This window comes from Echinops telfairi, unplaced genomic scaffold, assembly GCF_000313985.2.
Source record: "Echinops telfairi isolate 266 unplaced genomic scaffold, ASM31398v2 ScPeMD7_7469;HRSCAF=8507_1, whole genome shotgun sequence".
Taxonomy (NCBI): domain Eukaryota; kingdom Metazoa; phylum Chordata; class Mammalia; order Afrosoricida; family Tenrecidae; genus Echinops; species Echinops telfairi.
Genome location: NW_022111373.1, coordinates 123,848 through 141,432, shown reverse-complemented (window position 1 = coordinate 141,432; position 17,585 = coordinate 123,848). Strand labels below are relative to the sequence as shown.

At 44.3% G+C, this 17,585-nt stretch overlaps 1 protein-coding gene across 2 annotated transcripts in view; it reads right to left on the bottom strand.

Moving 5' to 3' along the window:
- Positions 1-17,585, bottom strand: part of SIL1 (SIL1 nucleotide exchange factor) — a 331,892-nt gene that overhangs the window by 212,117 nt on the left and 102,190 nt on the right. For both annotated transcript variants that reach the window (XM_004696651.2, XM_045285135.1), the window contains one exon: positions 11,250-11,388. In XM_004696651.2, the coding sequence (XP_004696708.1) occupies positions 11,250-11,388 (139 nt within the window). The remainder of the gene's footprint in view (positions 1-11,249; positions 11,389-17,585) is intronic.

The following is a 17,585-nucleotide window of genomic DNA, read 5'->3' as shown; positions in this document are numbered from 1 at the left end:
ATCATAATAAAAAGAGAAAAGGTTGAAGTTGTGAAGAATTTCATTTTACTTGGATCCACTTACAAGATTCATAGAAACAATAGCCAAGAAAGCAAAAGTCGTATTGCATTGGGCAAATCTGTTGCTGAAGACTTCTTGAAAATGTTAAAGAGCAGAGATGTCATTTTGAGGATTAAGAGCACTTGGCCCAAGGCACCTCATATGCATATGAAAGGTGGGCAATGAATAAGGCTGAAAAAGAGCTGAAGCCTCTGTATGACGGGGTAGGCAAAGAATATTGGAATTCCATGGACAGCCAGAACAAACCTGTCTTCGAAGAAGTACAACCAGAACATTCCTTAGAAGCAAAGACAGTGAGACTTTGTCTCATGTACTTTGGATATGTTATCAGAAGGTAACAGTCCCTGAGGAGGATATCGTGCTTGCTAATATGGAGGAACAGTGAAAAAGAAGATAATCAACAAGATGGATTGACACAACAGTGACCACCACAATGGGCTCAAAGGTACCAGTAATTGTGAGGATGGCACAGGACTGAACAGGGTTTCATTCTGCTGGAAATGGGGTCACTGTGAGTTGAAACCAACTCAATGCACTTGACAACAACAACTTCCCCCAACCCACAGGCCAAGAAATAAAAAACGTTTACATCATATCACTATTTCAGAAAAAGTTACCCCTGCTCAGTTATACCAATTGCAGCAATAGCTAATCAAATATACAAGCTTTTTAATCTACAGAAAGAGTTCAAAGGGAAGTAAATTAAAAAGTATTGCTACTACCAGCATGCCAGTTTATAGATGCCTGGATTTAAAAAACAAACAAACCATATTTAAATGTGCCTCTGTGATCAGTGGATGGGCAGACAAGTTCTTTGAGTAATATCCTCTTCTTAGTCTTGTTAGGATTCCTTAAAAAAAATTCTAATAACACTTTTCATGTCATGGGGGAAAGCAGTAATTTTGATGTCAGGGCTAATATTAAATTCTTAACAAAACTTTCTTTTAATAAATCATTTTATTGGGAGCTCTTACAGCTCTTATAACAATCCATACATCAATTGTATCAAGCATATTTGTACATATGTTACCATCAACATTTCCAAAACATTTTCTTTCTACTTGAGCCCTTGGTATCAGCTCCTCTTTTTTTCCCTCCCTCCCCCACCATCATGAACCCTTGATAATTTATAAATTATTTTTATTTTCATATTTTACACCATCTGCTATCTCCCTTCAACCATGTTTCTGTTGTTTGTCCCCACGCCCCCACTCCCCCTTGGGTAGGGGGTGTTTGTACATTGATCATTACAATCAGTTCCAACAAAACTCTTTTTAACATCTTCCCCAATCACTGAAACTTGGCAAGAAGTTCACGAGAATGCTGCCCCACATAAAAAAAGTTTTGAGATTGAGAACATGGCCAATGAACATATGTGGGATTAACTGAAGGGTGGAGAGATAAATGGTTCCGGGATCCTTGCCTGTCTTGTCTCTTGCTCTTTAATTATCGGACCAGTCAGTGTGCAGCTGCCTTGCTTGTTCTGTGCCTCAATTTGCAAGCTACACTACCTATGGGACACCTAACCTGTGGACTGCGTCACTGTAATTTGAGGTTCCTTCAAGACCTGCTTCGCCACACTATTGGAATTTACATCTCTTGAGCTGGGGACTGTCAGACCCTGTCATCTGGCTGACTATTGGTGACTCTGCCTTGCTGTTTGCTGCCTGTGGCCAGATAGCCTGAATTGCTCTGCAGAGGACTACCTGGCATCCCTTAAGACTTAAAGGACTGTCAGTGTCTCACAACTGTCTCAAGGGAGTGAGTTGCACTGAGCCATTTGTACTGCTTTATAATTTATTTAATTGTTTATTTCTTATGTACTATATCTATCTGTATAAATATATATATAATTATTAGCGTTCTGATTTTGTTTCTCTAGATAACCCTGTCTAACACAGAGATGAACCAAGTGTTATAAGATTGGGAAAACCTCACAGATAAGCCAAGAAAGGGAAGACAATCAGTTTCTATGACTGAAGAAATTATCGCAGTCCAGAAACTGTGGGAAAAGACCATAGAGTCATCAGTGCTACAACGCTAAAGTTGGGAATCTCACAAGTTGGACATTTTCAATCTTAAGTGAACAAATTGAACTCAGCAAGCTTTCCATGCAATAAGTATCAAAAATGTTGCTCAAAGTTCAGCTAGCTCATGTTTCTGTCAGTATTTTAAGCAAGCTTAAGAAGCTAGAAGTCTAAATTCAAGACACCAGCTCTAAAGAAAGGCTTTCTCTGTTGGTTCACAGTTTAGGAGGAAGGTCCTTGGTCTCTTTTAAGCATCTGTGGGCAAGGCTGATGTCTACCTATATTGGCATCAATCTTGCCCCCAATTTAGGAAGCTACCTATGCAGGGACCCCAAGTCCAAAAGAAGCTCCAGTCCCCAGCTCTTCTTTCTTGGTAGTAGTAGGTCCCTTTGATCACTGTTTATCTGATTACTTTTGTAACTCAGAAGAGATTGGTTTGCCTCACTACTCAGATCAGCTGCTTGGAGGATGCCAGGCAAGAAGGGCAGAATTGGGCTCTAGTAGGCAGAGGGTTCCCAGCAATCCATAGAGGCTCGCCATCCTGTTTCCTCACCTCTCACACTAGCCCTTGTCAATAAATGGTGTGGTCTTCACAGGGGCGGGGGCAGGGGGAGAGGGGGACAGAGATTGGGTCAAAATACAACCGAATCCTGTGATTGCATTTTGATTCATTAACATAACTGCCTCTACTCCTACCTCATTAACATCAGAGAGGTTAGAATTTAAAATGCATAGGATAATTACTATATCAAATTTAAAAAATGGAAGATAATTACATAATGCTGAGAATCATGACCCAGTGATTGAGTCAGCTGTGATTCATAGGGACCCTATGGACAACAGGACAAAACACTGCCTGGTCCCGTGCCGTCCTCCCAACGGTTCTTATGTTTGAGCCCATCTTTGAAGCCATGTGTCAATCCATCCTCTTTGTCGCTGCCACCCTACCTTACCAAGGATGATATCCTTCTCCAGGGACTGCTGTCTCCTGACATGGCCAAAGTCCTCCTCATGTTCAGCAAGCAATACTGTGTCACCTGCATACTGCAGGTTATTAGTAAGTCTTTCTCCAGTCATGATGCTGCATTTATTTATGTAATTCAGCTTCTGTGATGATTTGCTCAGCATACAGATTGAACAAGCATGGTGAGAGGATACGACCCCGACACACATCTTTCCTGATTTTAAATCATGCAGTATGCCCTATGTTTGGTTGGCAGAATTCATACGTATTAACAGGTTACACTAACTTTTTTTTTTTTTTTTTTTTGGTTACACTAATTTTCACATCTTTAAATCTGCTGAACTTTATCAGCTTTCCTCCGGTATCACTTCCTACCTTCCCACCCCTTTCTCACAGAGTAGATGCTGCCCACTAGCAACATCCTGTATACTGATACAGACGTCAGTACCTTTGCAACCAGGCAGATAAACTCTCACTTTCAGGCATTAGTTTATGTCACGCCCTCCATTTATGCTTCTTACCTGGTCTTCTCTAGTCAATATTCCCTCCCATAAATTACAGATCAATTTCTACCTCCAAAAAAAGTTCTGGTTTGGGTTGCTAACCGAAATGCCAGCAGTTCAAACCTACCAGCCACTTCACAAATGAGGAGGCCATCTACTTCTATAGAGATTTAGTCTCATGTGCAGAGAGGGGTTCTACTCTGTCCCATGTGGTCACTATAAGTCTGAATTAACTCAGCGACAGTGAGCATTTTTGGTTTGTGTCCTACCTCCAGTAGGACAAAACGAAAAATGCAACAGTTTCTGGAAAAGAGTTTTTCATTCAAGTTTGAGAGCTATTCCCAAGCCGGTTAAGTCCTAACCTTGGAGATGACCTACACTGTCTTAGCCAGCAGAATGATGCCGATATTAGAGGAGGGAAGTCAGGGCTACACAGATTCTCTGAGCGAAAGCCAAGAGCTTGGCATGAGGACTAGAACTGGTTTTGGCAACTAGTTTTCTATCCTGCCTCCGCCGAGCTCTCATCTCAGTTTGGGTGTCAAGGCCTTTGGAGCTGGCGCTCTGCCACTGTGCTAAGTACTCCTTATTAAACCTCACTGAGGACAGGTGGGTGGAAGCAGGGGAAGGGGAGGAGAAGAGCCCAGAGTGAGTATTAAACATAAAAATACGTGTTAGGAAGAGGATGGTCAACAGCTGCTCTCCATCACCACCCAAGTCCACAGGTTGCAAACTGGACCCAAGACTCTCAATCCAGGTAATGAAGGCCAAGCCCAGGCAGAGAAACTCGGGTGCCAGCAGGGAGCTCAGCCAGCCAGCCGGCTGGCCTCAAAGTGCCTCATGGAGGTCACAGGCTTTCCTGCCCTATCTTCCACCTGTTCCCCAGATTGGTATGGAGTATCACTGCTAAGGGGTAGTGACTAGCCATCCTGGGAGGCTAGTGAGAAACCTTCACATATAAAGTGAGGTCTCTGTGAGATGAGGAAATCTACACTCTCTGCACAGAGTCTTTTGGGGCCTTCGTGTATTTTCATTCACCGTCTTGTTCTCTCTAGTACTAGAGGATAATTTGAAGCCGTAGACACTGCTCCCATATGTCTCAAGAGGCCTGGTATCTGGCCATTCCCCAAGTGATTCCCCATGACAAATTTATCTTGCTGAGGTGCAAAAGAGCTGTTCAGAGTAGAGAATGCTTAGCAAAGGCAGGAGAGCTGCAGTAAGGGGGAGACAGGTCACAAGTACAGGGAGGAGAGGAACAAATCAAGTTCTTAGGGACTCCTCAGGGAACTTGCAAGTACTCTGCAGAAGAAGGAAGTATCAATGAAAGTTCTGGTGAACACCTCACTCTGTACTGTTGCTGAAGGCAGCAACTTGTGTCCAAGAGAAGAGACAACCCATCCCAACCCACTGCCAGAGTCAATTCTGACTCCCCAGCAACCAAGGCTATAAACTTTTATAAGAGAAAATGGCCTCATCTATCTCCTGTGGAGTAACTCGTGGTTCTGAATCTTATTGGCAGTTTTCAACACTTACCTGACAGTGTCTCCAGGGCTCTTAACCACCCTGACACCCATTTAATAACACGCTATTTCCTCTACCCAGCTCCTGGTCGACCTTTTTAGTGCTATATTTAAGTCTGGATCAAAGATTGACAAAGGCTATCTCCTCTTCTAGCTATTACCACTGCCCACTTCAATGAGACACTGGGGCTTAGGCATAAACTTCCTTGAACCAACCCTCCTTAGCTGTCCAGGGCCTTCAGAATGTGTGTACAAGTTCGTGTGTGGAGGATGAGACAGAAGGTCAGAATCTTGGGGACCTATGGGAGATCCCTCCAGGCCGAATAGTGGAGGCTAGGAAAGAGGGAGAGTCCCTTGCCTCACAATCACAGAACCTGGTCAGAGGCACTGGGACCCTTGTCCCCACTTTGGCCCACAGAGACAGTTCTGAAGTCACCCAGGCTAGAGTCAGGTGCTCCTTCAGACAGATGTCCAGGGCTGCAGGAAATCCGACTCATCCCTTAAATACTTGAAACCAGAGTAGCTGGTCTACTATAAATGAGGTTTTTAAAATTCAATTCCCTCCTATTGCTCATGCAGATTTGAAATGATCTGACCAGATGGCTGGTGCTCTATAATTCTTGGATTGCTCTCATCAGTTGTTGATTTGGATTTTTTTTTCTTTTCCCTTCCCCCTCTTTTCCCCCCCTACCCCGCACCCCTCCCCCCCATGAACATGTCCCTGCACAGGCTTCCTGCATGCTCCCAGCCAGGGGACTATGTATGCTAACGCCGGTATTGCAGAGTCTCACAGGCGCCTGGAAGTCATCTCAGGTCTTTGAGGAGTCCCAGGTTCCAGTCTGGAGATGCTCACTGCCCTAGGCCCGCAGCAAGTCCAACCCGCAGGCACTGGCAAATGGCCAGGATAAGGTGCCTTTGGCTGAGGCTGTCTCCTACCCCTCTTCCCCTTCAGGTCCCAGAGGGGAGAGGGGCAAATCACTTCAGGGAGTAGTCTGTTTGGGGTTTTTTTTGGAGGGGGGGAGTTGTTTTTTTAATAACAGCTACTGCCACTTATTAAAGATTCCCTATGCAACCCATTTTACATGTTAATCTTATTTATTCTCACACCATTTCTGTGAAGTGGATATCTATATTTTTGCACAAGGAAACTAAGATTCAGAGATTCTAAGCAACCTAACCAACGCCACACAGCTCCAAAACAGAACTGCTGGTGGGTTTGAAAGTTCAGCATGTGTAGTAAGTGACTCAGTCCATCAAGATCTCAGGAGTAGCGGAGATGGATCTAGCCTCAGCATATCCTTCTGTGCCCTTACTGAGCCGAAGACACCTCCACCAGGACACCTGTGACATGCTGGTGCCTTTTTCTGTCTCTGTATACTCTGGAGAACTATCAGGTCCTGAAGGGTCGGGGCCAGAGGACAGCATGTGACTAAAGTTAACCGCTCTGGCTTTAGAGCCAGACAAGGCTGAGTTTGAATCCCAGCCCAACCACTTATGGGTTGGTTGGATAAGTCACTTCTCTCTGAGACTCAATTTTATCTATAAAAATGAAGACCTATATAGCCCCTACCCTCCAGGGATGCCTGGCAGAGTCTCCATTCCATAAATGTGAGCCATTATCTCTATCTCTGGCTACCACTGCAAGGCATAGCACCAAGTCGGGTCTCAGAAAATGCTCAGGGAGGAGACAGCCCACAAGATCTGGCCATAACGAGTTTTCAGTAATAAGCGCACAGCACAAATTCCTGGTGCTCAGTGGTCTTCAGGCCCAGAACAAATTCTTGAGTGTTCTGCCTAGAACTCAGAGGACCTGGCAGCAAACAGCTTTCCTCTGCTTGCTTGTGAACAGCTGATGCTGAATTTGCACTCAAACGCTTGCTGTGCCTCCGTAAGGTGAGGCAGATCCCAAAATAAACCAGCAGAGAAACAGGAAAATCACTTCCAGGAACAGAAGGCCCATAGGGAGGATGCTGACAACAATAACCGAGATAGGCTGAGTTCAGGAGGGGGACCTGAAGGGGCTTCAGGGCTGACTGGCTGGGACCCAGTTCCCATCTGGCCTGGGGGGAAGACCCATGAAGTCATGGGTTAATCCCATGATGTTTCAGACTGATGCAGTCTGGAAAATGTGCCTTCAAATGAGAGCCCATGTTCCCTAGTCATGCCCACTTGGAGCCTGGAGAACAGAACTTTTATTCTGCCTCCAAAAACTTGAGAGAGAGAAGATACTGGGCTATCAATAACTGTCAATATAAACCACGGTTTAAAATCAGTTTAAACCAGTTCATTCAAAATGGGGGTGCCTGCAACACCAACCAAACACGGGAAATTATGAGTTGAGGGCTCGGAATGGAACACTAAAGAGAGGCATAAGTGAGCTGCCAGGATGATGGAGAGTTATACATATCAGAGCAGCAAGTCAGCCTTGGAGCAGGTTACTGCTGTTTCTTCCACACAAGAAATGAGGCTGCTATGCAATATGGATGCTGTCCTTGTTTTTTTAAGAGGAAGATTAAGCTTCTAGCAAAGTGTCAACCTGTAATTTTTCTAGTTCATGTTATCATTCCAGGAATCCACATTTTGAAAATTCCAACCCACCGTGGTTTCCCTTCTTAGCTCTGAAAGAACTGGTTCAAAGCCCAGACATTAACTAGCAGTCTACCATTTTCTCAAAAGCCCTCCATCTTCCGGTACCATATCCCTGATTCTGAGGCAAGGAGCGCTCTGCTAATACCTTCTGCACATGTTTATCTACTCCCGCATCACAGTCTCTCTGGAGGGGCAGAGGGAAAACAAATAACATTTCATAATCATGGAAGCCTCTCCTTCACATCCTAAAAGTTTCCATCTCTATCTTAAAAGCAAAGAGGACAGGAAAGCTATAGTCATGTACCTTCACTGTCATTCAATTCCAAATTAAACTGAAAGGTGATACAGGTAGAAAATTTACCAGTTCCAATCACAACTATATGCTGAGTGATGTCTTCATGTCAGGAATCGGACCGAGGGCTCCACACTTACCCCTCATCAGATCTTCACAACAGCCTCTGCAGCAAACTGAGCAGGACACCCCCCTCACATCACTGATGGGCAAGCTGAAGGGGAGGAGGATTCAGTGACTTGCCCAAGATCCCCTGGAAACAAACCTAGGATTTGAAGCCAGGACTGGCTGTGGCTTAAGCTTGCCCCCTCTTTCCAATTAAATTACACTCCCTCTCCATTTACCTACCCATAAATAAATCTCCAGGAGAGGCTATAAACCCTTTGACCTTTAGATAGCTGTGCTGGAAGTTCCCAGGCAGAATTTGGCATGTAGTGAATTAAATATTATACTCTGGTTAAAAGCAAGCGCCAGCCATCCATGTAGACCACTGGGGTCAACTTCCAAACAACAGACACACATATAATATTTCCTCAATATCTAGACACATGCAAAACATCTCAGCCCTGCACTAAAGCCTTAGAATATCTTTCTTGTCTTAGAATATCTTCCTACGGTTTCAGTCCACAGCACTAGACCCCAAAGTAAACTATATCAGATACTGAGTCAGAACAATCTTCCCACCTAACTTCCACAAGATGTAATCAATTAATATGGTACATTGGACCCTGCCTCATGGCAATAGGGAAGCCATAGGAGATTGATATGGCCAACACCTGATGTTTAGTGCATTCCCCTCTCTGGTCCTGCTTTGCTGATGAAGGTAGGAAGAAACGCTTTGGAGTAAGGCGAGCATGATTAGAACCAATGCTGTTTTCCCCTCTGTTTTGTGGCAACTTGGCTGGGCCAAGATTCACAGTGGTTTGAGAGTTAAGATGTAGTCGTTCATCATGACGAAATCTAATATAATGCAATTACTTCCATGAGCAGCCAATCTATGAAAGGAATTTTCCTTGGGGAGTGGCCTGCTTTCAATATATGTGCATGCTGTGGAAAGGCCTGGTTTCTTTTTGCTGAGCGTGTACCCTGCTGAGTGTGGGTAGTTTATCATCTAGCCTCCAATTCTTTGGCCTTGGCTCAGCAACCTGATGCATTACTTGCCAATCCTGGGAGTTGGCAGCAGCCTGCAATCTCATCTGCTGACCTTGGGTTCGGGAGCCTGCCATCTGATCGGCTGTTCTTGAGTTCATCGTCAGCTCCATGCGTTAGAAGAAGCCTCTAGCCTGACATCGGACCCCAGGACTAAAACCTTGCCCACCTCTACAACTGTGTGAGCCATTTCCTTTCCAAAAACCTGTCTTTATACATATGTAATTAAGCTTCTAGAGAACCATCTAGAACCCTCTAGAAACCCTTCATCTTTCAGAAGAAGAGGCGGTCTACGACCTTGAAGATCTACAGTCTCGGAAACTACAGGTGCCATTCTACTCTTACGGGGTGCTCTAGGTAGGAAAGGACTCAATGGCATTGAGTTTTGAGAACCCAGCCCAAGCCACCCTCCAAGCTACCAGGTCTGAGTGTCTATGCTCAATCACAAATGTGACTAACTTTCCCCAAAAGATCTCAAGGTTAAAGAAAGAAGACTTTGGGGGAACTAAACAGGAAGCTTGAGCAGAAGAGCTTATGAGAAGCCCTTGAGAAACTAGAAGGCAGGGGAAGAAGTCAGTGGGGCATCAGCCCCCAGGTTAAGTGTAAAAATGAGTATTCCACTCTAATTTTCCAGGAGGCTTTAAGAGTAAACATATGACCCCTTTTGCCCAAACTGTGGCTATTTCTCCTTTTTTACAATTATAGCCAGGGGATCTTCTGATCAACAATAAATAGCAACCCCCCTGCACAGAGGAGTGGGCATGGGCTCAGTGTCAGATCCTCCAGCCTTGCTCTACAATGTAGACCCAAGGCCTTGAAGGTCACACTCAGCCATAAAAACATATGACAGAGGAGTGGGGGCCACAGGATATTAACCTCCATCGAATGTAGGCACCAGCTACCAGCTACCTAACACCTCCATCGAATGCCTGGATAAAAGTGACATAAGCTGTATCACAAAAAGCCAGTGGATACAGCCCATTATCTTCTCCCTTTCCATTCTCAGAGAAGCTGAGGGTGGGCAGTCAGGGGATGAATCTGCTGAACCCACTATCTCTTATTCCTCAAATCTTCTTCTGCCTAATTTCATCAGCTCCCACTTGGCTTGCTGGTGCTTCATCACACCTCCGTGGCAGCAACTACCCGTATGCAACCGCAGCAGGAGTGACATCGCTACCAGAAAGTTGGCTGGCAAAGCAAAGACTGCCACTGCCAGAATAGCAGCAATGGGGGCAGTAAAGACATGGTAATAAATATTGGCAGGGTGGTGATGAAATACCACGTGGCAGGTGCCAGGCCTTGCCATCCACCTTGCCACAGAGCAGAATACGAACAGCCTAAAGCTGAGGATAGGCCCAGGTTTCAGCATGGTGGGGCTCTAGAAAGGACTGCTGGAACTAGGAAGAGGAAGAGGGAGGAGGGCAGGTCCAGGCTCTGGGATCACACTACCAGGGAAGCTGAATGACAATGAACAAGTGACCTAACCTCTCTGAGACTCAATGTTTTCATCTAAAAATATATAATACTAGTTTCTATTACTGTGAAGATTAATAAGATCATGTCCAAGAAGCAAGCACAGCACCTGCATATGGTAAACACTCAATTAACAACTGGCTGTGCCTTATTTTAAGCCGTGAGGCCAGGCTCATCATGAAAGGGTCAGAAAGTCGTCCCTTCTGAGGATGCCCCACTTAAAAACCAGGCCAGGACGAGCCCCCATTCCTTGGCACAGGCTCCTATAACAACAGAACCCTCCTGTCCCACACCGGTACTCAGGACTCTCCCATGAACAATATTTCAGCAGCACTGAGCCGAGCAGCAGAGCCCGAAATAGCATTTGCAGAGCGAGGCACATGTCACTGACTCTCCTGTGCTTCAGAAGTGCAAGGAGAGAAAGTTTCAATCACTTGCTCAGAAAGCACGGCCACCCACCACCTGCCTTCCTTCCAGGGCATTCAGACATTCAATGTCTGTTCTGCTGGAAAATGAAGGTCCCTGAGCCCTACAGCCACAACTTGGACAGACCACGCTGTTCTCCTCCAGCAGGCCAGAGAATGGCTGCTCCTTCAAAGCAGCCCTGTGGGGACAAAGGACATATGCAGGTTGAATTCAGAGTACGTTTAATGGGGACAGAGGTGGGATTGGTACCTGGGCGAAGAGCTTGCCACTCATCGGTCGGGTAAAACACCTCCAGGCCCTCCAGGTCCAGCTTCTCCTTTGCTTCGCTTTCCCTTTTCTCTGTTTCTTCGGTGCTACTCTTCTCTGGGTTGGTCAGCGCAAACTTGTTCTGAGCAAACAAAGGAGAGAGCGTGATCCACCACAGCGAAGCACCACACAAGCAGAACAAGAATAGCACAGTCTTCTCCCTCCATGGCCCTCGGCCCCTCCTCAGGCATGTCTGGTCACCCACAGTTTCACAAACATGTGTGAGGCAATATGGTTAAATGAACAGGGCAGGCTAATTCAGGTGTGCGGTACTTTTGTGTGTGTCTAAGGAAAAGCCCAGAAGGTCCCACACTGTCTTGGAAAATAGGGGAGCCAGGAAACAGACTAGGTAGAGGAGTTGGCAAAAGGAATCAAGGAGGCCATTTTAATTTACTATATTTCTATACCAGAGGTTCTCAACCTTCCTAATGCCACGACCCTTTAATATAGTTCCTCATGTTGTGGTGACCCCAACCATAAAATCATTTTCATTGCTACTTCATAACTGTCATTTTGCTACTGTTATGAATTGTAATGTAAATATCTGATATGCAGGATATATTTTCATTGTTACAAATTAAACATAATTGAAGCACAGTGATTAATCATAAAAACAATATATGATTATATGTTGTGAAATATTTCTTTCTAATGACAAATAAATGAAACTTTGTCTTGAAGCATGATGTAGCATGGGTAACAGTCTTCACGCTGGGTACTCATGTATGTGGGCGTAGCTGCCTGTGGGCAGACTTGCCTGGAGACAGATAGAGGAGCTGTGTCTAGGTGACCCCTATTAAAGGGTCGTTCAACACCCAAAGGGTCGCGACCCACAGGTTGAGAACCGCTGTTCTATACTGTTTGCTGTTTAAAGTTCACACATATTGCTTTTACAATAGAAAAGCCTTGTACATTTTTTTAAATGCAATCCAAAGGAGAGAGTAAAGTTCCAAATAGCCACTGTAGGCTATATAAAATCAGACAGCTGAGGCCCAACTGGTTTCCAAGAAGCCCAGCAGAGACAGTAAAAGCTTTGGCAATTCCCCAGGAGTCTATGGGTAAATGGCCTCTTAGGCTACTCCAATCCATGGAGGAAGGGATACCCATGGGAAGGTGAGTGCCCAGCTGGGTTGAGGGAAGAGGATACGCAAGTTGGAAACTGCTTCCTAAACCTGTTTCTTTCTACCCCATAGAGAGCATGAAGGATAGATGAGATGGTGTCTGTAGAGCGCTTGCACTTAGAAGACAGAGATATGATATAAATACAGAGTATTATTCATTTTTGCTCCTTCCCAGCCTCCCAGTCCCTTTTTAAAACCTGTTCTTGCATAAAAGTAGCAAGACCTCAGGACATTGGAACTAGAGGGCTCCAAACTCTGGGAAAGTGCATTTGGGAGAGCACCAAGGAACCCACACTAGCACACCAGGAGGTCATTTCAGCCCCCTGACTACTCCTGTCATCACTTTCCTCCACCACCCAATTCCTTCCCGAAAAGAACAACAATAGGTAATTTTAAAATATTCCTTCCATGAAGCCAAACCTGTACCAGGTACTTTACATATATCTCATTTTGGTCTCCCAACAATTCTAACCCTGCATGAGAGGTCTAATGTGCCTCTTCTGAGCAGTGCTCCAGCTCCAGACAGGTATCCCCCAACCTGCCCGGTCCCACAAGGGTTGATCTTTAATTAGTTGTCAAGGAGGTTATAACGGTGTGAAAGTGTTAATAATGGCAATGTAAAGCCCCTCCATGGAATTTTGCACTTTAATAAGAAATAAAGGAATGAAATTCAGGCAGTAGAATTTCAGACCTTGTGAAGGACCAGTAAGGAAAATATCTTGGCCAAGAGGTGGCCCTCAGCACTGAAAGTTAAAGGTACAGTGGGTTCGGGGTGGGGCACTGCACCACTCCAGCTGTGACTGCAGAAAGAGCAATGGGGTCTTGGAGAAAGTGTGCCCCTTGAACACAAACACTGAGGACTAAAAGGGTATAAGTGGTGTAGGGTAAGTAGCTCTTGGGAGATGGATCCCCAAAAGAAAAGGGGAATGGACCAATGGATTTTATCAGAAGGATACTCATCAACTTGGGGCCAGGGCAATACTGAGACATGATTTGGATGGGCTTTTTTTTTTTTTCCCATCTCTTTTCTTTCTCTTTTGATGCCTGTCTATCACAAGGCAACAGGACCGAAGTTTTGGAGGTGGGGGCATAGAAGAGGAGAAGGTGAGGGGAGGGGAACAATAAGGCAATAATGACAGAAACAAGGGAATAGCATGAGATCTAAAAGTGATGGTGAGGAGGGGATAGCGTTCCTGGTGTTTGAGCAATTGAAATGTATCTGAGAGGAATTACTGAGAGGCGAATGATGGGTAAATATGATGGCAGGGCAGGAGGAAAGAAATAAGAAATAGAGGAAAGAACAAGAAAATAAAAGTTATATATATAGGTATAAATATAGGTATAACATATGAAAATATATAAAGATAGGTGTATTTGTCTATAAGTATTTGTATTTGCCTATATATTTATATATATAAATGCAACAAGGAAGAAGTTGGACTTTGGACCTCTACTTTCATCTTACCTCAGTACAAGAACGATTTGTTCTAATAACGTGGCAATATATGATACTCACCTTCCCAACCACTATCACTGAAGACAAAACGGATGCATAAGCAAAGTGGTGAAGAAAGCTGGTGGTGCTGGCTATCGAAAGATATAGTGTCTGGGATCTTAAAGGCTTGAAGTTAAACAAGTGGTCATCTAGCAGGGAAGCAACAAAGCCCACATGGAATAAGCACACCAGCCTGTGTGATCACGGCGTGTTGATGGGAATAGGTATCAGAAGTTCAAAAACAAGTAATCAAATTGATGTGAAGGAGCATCAACAAAATGGAGACCCAAAAACTACCTGTAAGATAATGGGACAGTCCCTTATAGAAGGGCCACATGGAAGGGATGATATGTCCAGGGTGCAGTATAGCACTATTGAAACACATAACTATCCTCTAGTTCTTTAATAGTTCCTCTCTCTATTATTATGGTATTAGTTTTACGTCATTAATCCTGTTAGACCTACATATGTTCATGTGTGTAATTAAGATAATTCGATGCATGAAATACAACATAGATAAACCCTTCAGGAATTGTAATGGGAATAATGATTCCCTGAGAGTACAGAAAGAGTGAGGGGTGGGGGTGTACTGACAGTAATAATGACTATATAACCCCACTCGAGGAGAATGGATAATAACAGAATGGCGGGTGAACAGGTACATTGGATGGTGCAAGATACAGGGGGGGGAAAGGAATAACAATAATAATATTTTATACAATAACAAGCATTCTTGGGGGATAGGGAAAGGGTGGGGATAAAGGGGAGCTGATACAAAAGAGTGCAAAAAGAAAGAAAATGTTCTGAAAATGATAGTGGCAACAATTGTACAATCATGCTTCATCTAATTGAACTTCATATTGTTATAATATCTTTAGAGCTCCCAATAAAATGGGAAGAAAAAAAAAAGCGGAGGCCCTCATCAGATTATGTCATATGTAATAGAGGGCATTGACTACTGCAAGGTAGAAGGCAGTACTATTTAAGAACTCAAGCCTTGCATCAGATAGTCCAAAATTTTAACCCATTTGTGGTGACTGAGAAAATTACCTAACTCTCTAAGCCTCAGTTTCCACATTTATAAAGTAGCAATATTAACAGTATATACAACATTCTTTAGGCAAGGTATTATGATGTAAAACAACAGTTCTAGGCACATGGAACCCACTACTACTATTACTTGCAATGGCAGTCATAAGTTCTAGGTCAGAAAAGTCCCTACTGTGACATCCTACGGAGACTGCATAGTAGAGCATCATTCAGGCAGGTTCAGGTGTAGCTTGATTCCCACAAACTTTTCTCATCCTTTCTTTAGCTTAGGAGGCGAAAAACAAGGCAACCTGGTAGGAGGGGAAGCATCCTACATCCTGAAGTCAAGGGCTTCCAAAATCTGAGTTCCTGGGGCAACCACTGTGTTAGTCTCTTTCACCACTTTACCTCCCATGCCTAGCATAGGGTTTCATTTGTAATTGGTGAAGAAAAATGAATGAATTAATGTTCCCTCACACAGGCCTTTATTCTGGGTACCTTGGAATGAGGCAAGCTCAAGGTAGAGAGTCTATTAGAGGCTAGCCTACATCCCACAACCAAGACCACCTTGTCCACTAAGTATGTGGAGTCTAATGATGTGTTCCAGGCCAGTCATACAGGTCAGCCCCTATCAGAACCACTGTCGCACACTAAACTTAGGGACTAAGAGAAAACGCTAATAATTTGCTTCAGAGGTGTGTGGGATCAAGTGCCTTCAGGGGCCAGGCAAGGGTGGATGTAAATGAGTCAAGTAGGCCAGGTGTAAAACCATAGGGAGTGATGGGACTGTGGGAACTGGAGGCCTCCTGCCTCGACTACAAAAAACAGCTGCTACTCAGCCCGCCCGCCCGCCACCACACATTCGAGTTTAAGAAAACAAAAATCTATGTTTTTATGACATTTTCTTATTTTTAGAATACTAAAAGGGCCAAACTAAACATATCTAAGTTACAAATTGCAAGTCTTGCTTTAGCCAGGTAGCTGCTGGCAGGTGCAGCTATATACAAGCACTCAAATTCTCCTCATCAAGAGAAGGATAACGAGACAAAGGGAATAGAGATGAGGAGATGGCAGAAAGCCCTTCAAAACAGAGGCAAAGGTTAGTGCTACGTCAAAAACTGGGGACTGGAAAATCTTTTCTGCTCTTTTTATTTTGGTCTAGATTTCTTTATCAAGGTTAAATTGATAATAGATTCACAAAAAAGATTAGAACAACGAGACTGATAAACTACTGAGGTTTCAAGCTATTGAACATTTGCAACAATCCTGAAACTGCTCAAAAATATTTTTGAGCTTCCTCCTGGTATCATCTTTATATTAGATTTCAAGATATACGTATTTGTGTGCACATGTACACGCACATGCACACACATACTCACAGCCATTATATTATAGTAAACCAGCCGCCATGAAGTTAATCCAACTCTCGGAGATGCCATGCCTGTCAGAGCAGAGTTGTTCTCTATCGGGTTTTCAATGGCTAACTTTCCTGAGGAAGTTTAGCAAGGGTTTTGTCCAAGGCACCTCTAGGTGCAATCAAAATCCCAACCTTTTGGCTAGTAGTCTAGCCAGTCCACCGAACTCATCAGATCTCAATGTGTGTGCTTCTAAAGTGCCCAAGTCATCTGTGGCCATGCTTAATGGCCAAGGAAGAACTCAGCAGCAGTGAGGGAAGTTCAATCACATGAACAAACCACAAGTTGAAGAGTGTATCATGTATGCGGTCCTTACAAACTATAGACCAGACACTGGGCTAAAGTGCTTCCCACTCTCCTACTCATCCTAGTTTCACCTTGAGGTATGAAATCTTATTCTGATTTTACAGATGAGGATGGATATAGAGCCTGGTCAAAATCATACTGCTAAGAAGATCAGGGAGATTTCAGTCTGGGCTTGCTGGGCTCCATGTTTGAATCCTGACTCACTTTTGTGTTTGTTTCTGGACATGTGGTCTAATGGTTGCACCCTGGGCACTGAGGGAATGAAGCTGAGGCAAAGAGCTCCTTAGCACATTTAGCAGCAGATCCCTCCCCCCACCCACCAGTACAAGTAAAGACTTTCATAGGAAAGGTAGAAAACATAGTCCCAGAGAATGGACAGGAACTCTCTCTTTATTTGGACAAGTTCCTGGGCAAGAGGAAAAGACCAAGGGATAAGAGAAGTAGGTCAGCCCCTTATCAATTCTGAAGTATATCCCTCCCAAACAGAGCAATGAAGTCCCCAGGGAATACCAAAAATAGACTTTGGGGCCAAGGCTTGGCACCCCATCAGACTAGGCAGGAAAACACTCCTAAAGGTCAACAAACAGACCTTGAACTATTCGTAGGCTTTTCTTTTTATTGTCATTGGTTTTGTTTGTTTTTTTTATTGTTGTTCTGTTTTCTTTTGTTGCTTTGTTGTGCTCTGCCTTGGTTTTTGTGCATATTATTATCTCTGCAGGTCTATCTACATAAGATAGGCGGGGTAAACAATCTGGAGAAAACAAATGGACCTACAGATCTGGAGGGACACCGGAGAGGGGGGAGGGGGGAGGAAGTGGGTGTTAACAAACCCAGGGACAAGGGAACAACAAGTGATCCAAAATTGATGGCAAGGAGGGTGTAGGAGGCCTGGTAGGGCTTGATCAAGGGCAAT